Consider the following 10,000-nt stretch of genomic DNA (forward strand, 5'->3'; position numbering starts at 1 on the left):
TTGTTTACTGGCTGTCTTAGTGTCTATGTTGTATCGCTGTGTTGATTGGTCGTGTCCCAGCGCTTATTGTTGTATTGTTGTCTTTCCTGACTGTGTCCCAGCGCTTATTGTTGTATTATTGTCTTTCCTGACTGTGTATCAGTGCTGCTGTATCGTTGTGTTTGCTTGGCTGTGTCCCAGTGCGTTCTGTTGTATTGTATTGTCTTGTGTTGCCGGTCTGCTTTTTGTGCTTACTGTTGTATTCCATTCTTGATGTCCGTTAGTGCTTTTGTTGTATTGTTTGTGTTACATGCATGTGTTTAATGCTTATTGTTGTTTTGTGGCATCTCATTCAATTGTTGTTTTAAGTGCTTTGTTTTTAACATGTTTTATCTTTCAGCCCTCCTCCCCTTTCCCCTTATGAGGCAGGCCGGCATTGTAAATAAGAATTTTGTTCTTAATTGTCTCGCCTGGTAAAAATAAAGGTACAATTAAAAACACACACACACACACACACTATCAGAGAGGAGTAGTGGTGACCTCTAGTGGTGAGCTAGACTGGTGATCAGAAGGTCATGAGTTCAAATCCGGGGCGGCTGTGTCTCAGGAGGTAGAGCCGGCGTCTAATGATCACAAGGTTGGCAGATCAGCGGTTCGAGCCCCGGCTGGCCACATGTCGAAGTGTCCTTGGGCAAGACACTGAACCCCAAATTGCTCCCAGTGAGCGGGGCCGACGCCTTGCTTGGTAGCTTGGCCGCCATTGGTGTGTGAATGTGTGTGAGAATGGGTGAATGAGAGGCCGTTGTAAAGTGCTTTGGATAAAGGCATAGCTATATAAGTCAGTCTGTATAAGTCAGTCTATATAAGTCAGTCTGTATAAGTCAGTCTATATAAGTCAGTCTATATAAGTCAGTCTATATAAGTCAGTCTATATAAGTCAGTCTGTATAAGTCAGTCTGTATAAGTCAGTCTATATAAGTCAGTCTATATAAGTCAGTCTATATAAGTCAGTCTATATAAGTCAGTCTATATAAGTCAGTCTATATAAGTCAGTCTATATAAGTCAGTCTGTATAAGTCAGTCTATATAAGTCAGTCTATATAAGTCAGTCTATATAAGTCAGTCTGTATAAGCCATCTATATAAGTCAGTCTATATAAGTCAGTCTGTATAAGTCATCTATATAAGTCAGTCTATATAAGTCAGTCTATGTAAGTCAGTCTATATACAGTAAGTCATCTATATAAGTCAGTCTGTATAAGTCAGTCTGTTTACCATTTACCAAATCCCCCCTGGTAACCGGGTCCTACGTACCTTCGCTGACACGGCTGCTGTCTGCTGAGTGTTTGTAGTCGATGATTTTCTCCACCAGCTGGTTGTAGCTGAGCTTCCCCACGGCCGCCACCACCTCTGGGCTCTGGGGAGAGAGGACTTTTAATATGAAGGACAGACACCGGCTCTGGGGAGAGAGGACTTTTAATATGAAGGACAGACACCACCTCTGGGCTCTGGGGAGAGAGGACTTTTAATATGAAGGACAGACACCAGCTCTGGGGAGAGAGGACTTTTAATATGAAGGACAGACACCACCTCTGGGCTCTGGGGACACAGGACTTTTAATATGAAGGACAGACACCAGCTCTGGGGAGAGAGGACTTTTAATATGAAGGACAGACACCACCTCTGGGCTCTGGGGAGAGAGGACTTTTAATATGTTCTGATAGACTACACAGACAGAAACAGGTTTAATAACGGGACTTTTACTGTGAAATAAGAACTTTAACTCTAACATATCCACGGTCGAGTTTCAAGTCCTGTTTATTTGTCATTACACTGAATACAAGAACACAACGCAACAAAACGCCTCTGGCAGAATAGCTCCACAACAACAACAACAACAACAACAACAGAATATAATTAAGATAATAAAATCTGGGGGGTATTCCATCACCGTCACTAAAGGAAACTCCAGGCCTATTTTCAGAAGTCTCACGATTTATTTTTTAACTCTAGCACTCTGAGATTCTTTTGAATGAAAAGTACAATACAAATAAAATGCATTATTATTATTATTTTTATTAAAATAAGCCTGGATTGTCCTTTAGCGAGGTTGGGGGAGCACCCCCCTGGTCCTGTTCCTACCTGGGGGTCGACCAGCCAGCCGTGGTAGAGGGGATGTATATTATATATATTATATTATACAGGTAAAGGTGTGTTACCTGGTAGAGGGGATGTATATATGATATATATAATACAGGTAAAGGTAAAGGTGTATATATGATATATACAGTATAATACAGGTAAAGGTGTGTTACCTGGTAGAGGGGATGTATATATGATATATATAATACAGGTAAAGGATAGATATATAATATAATACAGGTAAAGGTGTATATATGATATATAATACAGGTAAAGGTGTATATATGATATATATAATACAGGTAAAGGTGTGTTACCTGGGGGTCGACCAGCCAGCCGTGGTAGAGGGGGATGTCCAGCAGGTCAAACACGATGCACTCAGGCGTGTACTCAAAGTCCGCCACGCCCGTGAAGCTCACGTTCACGTCCAGCCCCGTGGACAGCTTAGGCAGCACCGCCATGGCATCACACATGTTCTACACACACACACACACACACACACACACACACACAGTTAATAAACACAGAACACAGAAATCACGTTAACACTAGAACAGCTGAGCCTATTTAAGCAATATCACAGAGAGGGAGTGTGTTATACTGAATATCAGCAGGGCTGTGATTCGGTCGTAGGTACGAGGCCGCAGACAATCACAGCCGTGCTGCTATTCAGTATAACAGCACGACCTCCAGTGTGATATTGCTTTTACACAACAGTTCTACAGCGCCATTTATTAGTTAACAGTAATAAGCGACAACAGATTATGATTTGTTTGTTTATTTAATCATAAAAATAAACAAAAAATAGTTCCGCAACTGAAATTCAAATGGACTGTTGCCTAGTAACCTGAACACAAACACGTAGTCTAATTAACGGTCATTTAGTAGAACATATGTGCGGCGGAGTGATGCATATAGTTAAAAGTCCCAGTGCTGTTATACTGTATATCAGCACTCATGGAATGCCTCTTGTCCAATCAAATTACTTGGTCGGAACTAACTGTTGTATAATGTACTATAAGAGCCGCCTCGGGGGTCACATGACCATAGTATTTACAATGGGAAGCTGCTACTTACACACAACGACCACTAGTTGGCGCGTCTTGTAAATTAGCCTGCTTCCTACACAGAAAAACTGCAAAATAGCTTCATACTAGCTTATCCTGATGTGATTTAGAACATGTAAGGATACTGGGTGGTAGAACGCACATATCTAGGAAAAGTCATGAAAGGAGGGTCCTGAAATTTGATTGAGTGCAAAGATATATATATTTTTTTACTCACTTGGTCAAATGACCCCACGCATGGCTGTTCTAGTGTTTACTCATCTAATAATAATAATAATAATAATTTATTAGATTTATATAGCGCTTTTCCGAGGCTCAAAGACGCTGACAATATGGGAAAAACGGAAAACACAGAAACAACAAGCAACAGATAACATGAGCACATAGAACACAGAGTTAACGAACGGGGAAGGGGAGGTTGTATGCATGTCCATGGGGGGAGGGGGGTGGCAGGGTTAGGGGAGATGGTTAGGGGTAGGGGAGGTTGTATGTCAATAAACACACACACACACACACACACACACACACACACACACACACACACACACACACACAGTCAATAAAGTCGCCCAAACTGCCAACATTCCAGAGTGCCAACCAAGGGTGACTTTATCCACCAGAAATGCATAAATTATCCTGCTTCATTTTTCTAGCCAATCAGAGTGTTGTTGCTAGGTAGAACACGTGGCTCTCTAGGTGGTGAGTGTTCTGTGACTGTTTGGCAGTTGGTGATGTAAAGGGTGGAGGAGGATTGTCAGCGGTCACGGCTGAGGTCACTGTTTCATAAACAACTTCCTGTAAGACTGTGGATAGGAGGCTGATTCAACACTGCTGCTCATTGTCATCTGTTAAACACAATGAAGCCCATTGAGAGACGTAGTAGAGAGACGTGTAGCAACACTGACATAGGAAGCAGCACTGCCAACTGTACACTTATACTCTTACTCACAAGCCCTCCTCTCTGCATTAACACACCAGAGAGAGAGAGAGAGACAGAGAGAGAGAGAGAGAGAGTGAGAAGTAGAGAGAGTGAGAAGTAGAGAGAGTGAGAGAGACAGATTGAGAGAGACAGACAGAGAAAGAGAGATTGAGAGAGAGAGACAGAGAGAGACAGAGAGATAGGTAGAGAGAGACAGATTGAGAGAGAGACAGACAGAGACAGTGAGAGAGACAGACAGAGAGAGAGAGAGAGAGAGAAGTAGAGAGAGAGAGAAGTAGAGAGAGAGAGAAGTAGAGAGGGTGAGAGAGACAGATTGAGAGAGACAGACAGAGAAAGAGAGATTGAGAGAGAGAGACAGACAGAGAAAGAGAGATAGGTAGAGAGAGACAGATTGAGAGAGAGACAGACAGAGACAGTGAGAGAGACAGACAGAGAGAGAGAGAGACAGACAGAGAGAGAAAGAAAGACACACAGAGAGAGGCAGAGAGAGAGAGAGAGAGACAGAGAGAGTGAGAGAGACAGATTGAGAGAGACAGACAAAGAAAGAGAGAGGTAGAGAGAGTGAGAGAGGTAGAGACAGACAGAGAAAGAGAGAGACAGAGAGACAGATTGAGAGAGAGAGACAGACAGAGAGAGAGAGAGAGACAGATTGAGAGAGAGAGACAGATTGAGAGAGAGAGAGAGAGAGACAGATTGAGAGATAGAGACAGAGAGAGACAGATTGAGAGAGAGAGACAGATTGAGAGAGAGTGAGAGAGACAGAGAGACAGAGAGAGAGAGAGAGAGAGAGAGAGAGAGAGACTTGACAGTGAATCTCACTAAGACGAAAATTATGAATTTCCAAAAAAGATCCAGCCTCCAGCACCACAAATTCAAATTCTTCCTAGATACAATTGCCCTAGAACATACAAAGAATTATACCTACCTCGGCCTAAACATCAGCACCACAGGTAGCTTCAACAAAGCTGTGAACGACCTGAGAGATAAGGCAAGGAGGGCTTTTTACGCCATCAAAAGGAACATTAGACATCCCTATTCAAATCTGGCTCAAATTATTGGACTCCGTTATAGAACCCATTTCCCTCTATGGTTGCGAGGTCTGGGGTCCACCTGCCAACCAAGATTTTGCAAAATGGGACAAACACCAAATTGAGACTTTGCATGCAGAGTTCTGCAAATCCATTCTTCGTATCCAACGTAAAACACCAAATAACGCATGCAGAGCAGAATTAGGACGATACCCACTAATTATAAAAATTCAAAAGAGAGCGTTTACATTTTACAACCACCTAAAAGAAAGTTACCCTGACACGCTCCACAACAAAGCCCTTACCCACAGAGAGACTCTAGGGAGATGCTCCCTCAGCCAGCTAGTTCTGGGACTCTCAGTCACAAGCAGAACCACCTATTAGACTAAACCAAATTATAAGAAAACAAAAAGAAAATTACCTGAAACATTGGCAAGAATCAACCAAAAACCAGAGCAAATTGGAATGCTATTTGGCCCTAAACAGAAAATACACAGTGGCAGAATACCTAAGTACTGTGACAGACCCAAAGCTAAGGAAATCCTTGACTATGTACAGACTCAGTGAACACAACCTGGCCATCGAGAAAGGCCGCCACAGGCAGACCTGGCTCCCCAGACCAGACAGACTGTGCACCCACTGCACACAAAACCAGGTGGAAACAGAGCTGCACTTCTTAACTACCTGCCAGCTGTACAAGGACATCAGGGACACATACTTCCCACTGATCACCAACATCCAGGGAGACTTTGAGGACTTGACCAATGTGGAAAGGCTACCATATCTGCTGGGTGAGGTACAGCAATGTGCAAACACAGCAGCAAGATTTGTTAGCTACTGTGATAGAAAAAGGCAATCAAATGGGCTAAAACCACCATAAGAATTGAAATAAGTTTTATTTCATTTATTTATTCTAGTATGTAATCTATTTGTAATCTATTTATTTGTAATCTAGTATGTAATCTATTTATTTATTCTAGTATGTACATGTATGTACATTACATTCTTTTTGTTTTTGCTTTTTATCTTCACACTTCACATGCTTTGGCAATGTAAATGTATGTTTCCCATGCCAATAAAGCCCTTTGAAATTGAAATAGAAAATTGAGAGAGAGAGAGAGAGAGAGAGAGAGAGAGAGAGAGAGAGAGAGAGAGAGAGAGCTAGCCTATATCATGGATCTCTGAGTTTTAAACCAGAGGCCAGCAGATGAACATGTTTTATGACTGTTTGAACAAAGCCACATTGGCGAAGAAATGTTCAAATATTTGGGTCCATATATCCTATGAGGCTGCTGCCAGACAGCTGAATGGTGCTGCCATGTTTCCACCCTGTAGAGAGGCAGCACACCTCCCTGTAGAGAGGCAGCACGCCTCCCTGTAGAGAGGCAGCACGCCTCCCTGTAGAGAGGCAGCACACCTCCCTGTAGAGAGGCAGCACACCTCCCTGTAGAGAGGCAGCACACCTCCCTGTAGAGAGGCAGCACACCTCCCTGTAGAGAGGCAGCACACCCCCATGGACACACCACCATGGACACACCACCATGGACATGGACACACCAACGGACATGAATGATTGATTGGCCTACATGAAGCAGGGCGTGTACATCTCTCTGCCTGATGTCTAGATAATTGCGTTGCCATCGATCCCATCGTAGAGGTTTATTGAGAGGCTAAAGTGGACGCAAACATCATCTCCCTCGAGCCATGAATCAAAAGTCTCACACGTTTCAAAATTATTCTCCACAATTCAACTCAACTCCAAAGCAGGTATGGAACAAACAACCTTCAGCTATTTAGTTGTGAATTATAGTCTTTATGATAATGATGATATTTTCAATCTCTGTCTCTGTCTCTCTCTCTACCTCTCTCACTCTCTCACTCTCTCTCTCTCTCTCTGTCTCACTCTCTCTCTACCTCTCTCTCTCTCTCTCTCTCACTATCTCTCTCTCACTCTGTGTGTCTTTCTGTCACTCTCTCTACCCCTTTTCTCTCTCTAGAAGAACTGCTAATGTACTGTTAAACACTGGTTGTCTAGCCATAGTACGGAGGAATTCAATAGAAAAGTCGATGTAGATTTGAACTCAGAGAGAGCTGTTTGTAATGGTAATGGATCAAACCCTTCTATCCTCCTGATGGAAACTTTCAGTTCGGTTGTTTAGGTGTCGCATATAAAACGCTCCCCGCTTCCTTCTCCTCTGACATGAATGGTTCCAGGTCCCCTCCCAGCACACAGGACAGCCAGGCGACAGTACCCAGCTGCTTCCTGTTCATCTCCTGGTCCAAAGTTCACCTGGTAACCATGGAGACCAGCCCTCTCAACCATCACTGTCCTCACCTGTCCTCCCTATGTCTGCCTGATATAGACACACACACTTAATACCCAGCTCTATCAAACAATGTTCCACTCTGACAGGCTTCAAATCAAAACCGAAATCACGGCTGATAGATAACCAATCGTGTGACCACTGACCACATAGACCCAAAACGTTTTTCTTTCTTTTATTTTTTTATGATGTAAATTTTTTTTTAAATGTAATGCTTGAGTGTAAAGTGTGATGTTTTTATGTCCTGTACTTCTGTTTTATGTGATATTACTATGTCCTGTAGTACTGTTTTAAATAGTTTATAACATCTGAGGCCGTATTTCCCCTGTGGGTTTACCTGTCCACTGTCCCTTTTAAATAAACAAATAAATAAAAACGAGTTTCTGAATAGTGAAACCAATATATAAATATAAACACAATACATTTATATATAAACACAATAAATACCATCAAATAAAAGCTGAGAATCTCTACTTTAACCTCATAGTAACTGTTTCGATTCAGACAGCTGTCCTTTCCTCCTGGCTGTAGACATATTCACCACAGGGGTTTGAGATACTGACCCATCTAGAACCCTAGTTCTAGAACCCATGAACGTCATTGTAGAACACACCCACAGCTCCAGGGTTTGAGAACAACAGGAAGTGTTTCAGAAGGGAGAAGGTGACTGAGCGACAGCTGTCACTAACACACACTCTAGACTCTACCTGCTGGAAGCTGCTTTTGAGGTTCTGTAAAGGGCTTGTTGTTGTAGCTACTGTGGTTTAGCACAGATGACACGTACTACTGACACAGGCACACACCCTGCTACACACACACACACACACACACACACACACACACACACACACCCTCCGCTACTCTAGTGTGAACTCTACTTCCCCTCAACACTCTCTCACACACTCTCTCCTCGAGACTAACACAAAACAAACAAGGAGATTACAGTGAGAGACACACACACACACACACACACACACACACACACACTCTACTGTGAACTCTACTTCCCCCTCAACACAGTCACACACACTCTCTCACCTGCAGACTAACACAACACAGACAAGGGGAGCACACACACACACACACACACACACACACACACACACACAGTGACTTACCTGCTGGAAGTTGAGCTCCATGCCCTCTGCCTTCTCCCTGGGTGTGATGGACAGAACACACTCTCCTGAGGTAGAGAGAAGAGAGATAAAACACTGTTAGGTCCTTCCAGTCGTCAGGTCACAGGTCAGAGGTCACAGTGTGTCTCAGTGAAGATGTTTCTTACCCAGGTGAGCCATCAGGTCCTCTGTGGTGATGACCTCCGTCAGGGCCGGTAGCTTGGCCTGGGGACAGATCAGACACATCACGTTGATTCACCTTTGACCCTCGACCCCGTCTGTCTCAAGACTGGCCTGAGAGGCTCAGAGAAACCCACCGCCTCTAACGTCACTCAGCTGACTCTTTTACCCAAAGCGACTGACTTACACTGACTGCAGTGAGTCAGGGCATACAGGAGTTTAAGCGAAACACCCACGCACGCTTTGATATATTTATATATCTGCCGTTTCCCCTACCAGGAAACCAGAGATGTTGACTAGTCAGTAAAGGGTTAACGGGAGAACACAGTGTTCCAACTAACTAGTCAAACAAGCGTCTTCTAATAACCCCCCCCCCACACCACCCTTCTCCTAGCAGAGTTCTCCTAGAGAGGCGAGGCTGTGTCAGTATAGGTGATCCCAGCAGGAATCGAACCCCCAACCCCAGTGGCGCTGTTAGCGCCGTGCTCTACCAGCGGAGCCACAGAGGACCAGACGTATGGTAGCCTGGGTGATACTGCAGGGTAACACCAACGCTGCAGTGATGTCATACTTCATACATGTAATGAGCTACATATGAGATCTGGCTCCGAAAACTGCAATTATAATAATAAGCTTTGTTTACGCTAGCCATTCGTAGCTAGCTAGCTTAGCTTCCCTTGTGAAATGGTCTATCCAGACCACGGAGACCAGACCCCGACAGGTCAAGAGAACAGGTAGTAAGAACAGGTAGTAATACGGATCGCCTGTGGAGAGTTCTGATTCGCCTGCTCTCTGTAACGACCTCCGATTTGACAGATCGTGCACCAGCCAGTAGGAACGTCACAACGCTAACACCGTCAGCCAATCAGAACACAGTTGGGGGGGAGCTGTTACTGCTAAACACCGTCGCTCCACAACCCCTACAGACGTCCCAGGGCCTCTACATACTGCAGAACAGAGGACATGTCACGCTGCTGCAGAACAGAGGACATGTCACGCTGCTGCAGAACAGAGGACATGTCACGCTGCTGCAGAACAGAGGACATGTCACGCTGCTGCAGAACAGAGGACATGTCACGCTGCTGCAGAACAGAGGACATGTCACGCAGCTGCAGAACAGAGGACATGTCACGCAGCTGCAGAACAGAGGACATGTCACGCTGCTGCAGAACAGAGGACATGTCACGCTGCTGCAGAACAGAGAACATGTCACGCAGCTGCAGAAC

At 44.2% G+C, this 10,000-nt stretch overlaps 1 protein-coding gene across 1 annotated transcript in view; it reads right to left on the reverse strand.

The window, feature by feature from the left end:
- Positions 1–10,000, reverse strand: part of mindy1 (MINDY lysine 48 deubiquitinase 1) — a 24,545-nt gene that overhangs the window by 10,572 nt on the left and 3,973 nt on the right. Inside the window, exons 2-5 of the mRNA XM_080530966.1 lie at positions 8,762–8,819; positions 8,598–8,662; positions 2,438–2,596; positions 1,293–1,395 (exon numbers count right to left, since the gene is read on the reverse strand). Coding sequence (XP_080387092.1) covers positions 1,293–1,395; positions 2,438–2,596; positions 8,598–8,662; positions 8,762–8,819 — 385 coding nt within the window. The remainder of the gene's footprint in view (positions 1–1,292; positions 1,396–2,437; positions 2,597–8,597; positions 8,663–8,761; positions 8,820–10,000) is intronic.

This window comes from Nansenia antarctica (genome assembly GCF_963989245.1).
Source record: "Nansenia antarctica genome assembly, chromosome: 5".
NCBI classification, from domain to species: Eukaryota; Metazoa; Chordata; class Actinopteri; order Argentiniformes; family Microstomatidae; genus Nansenia; species Nansenia antarctica.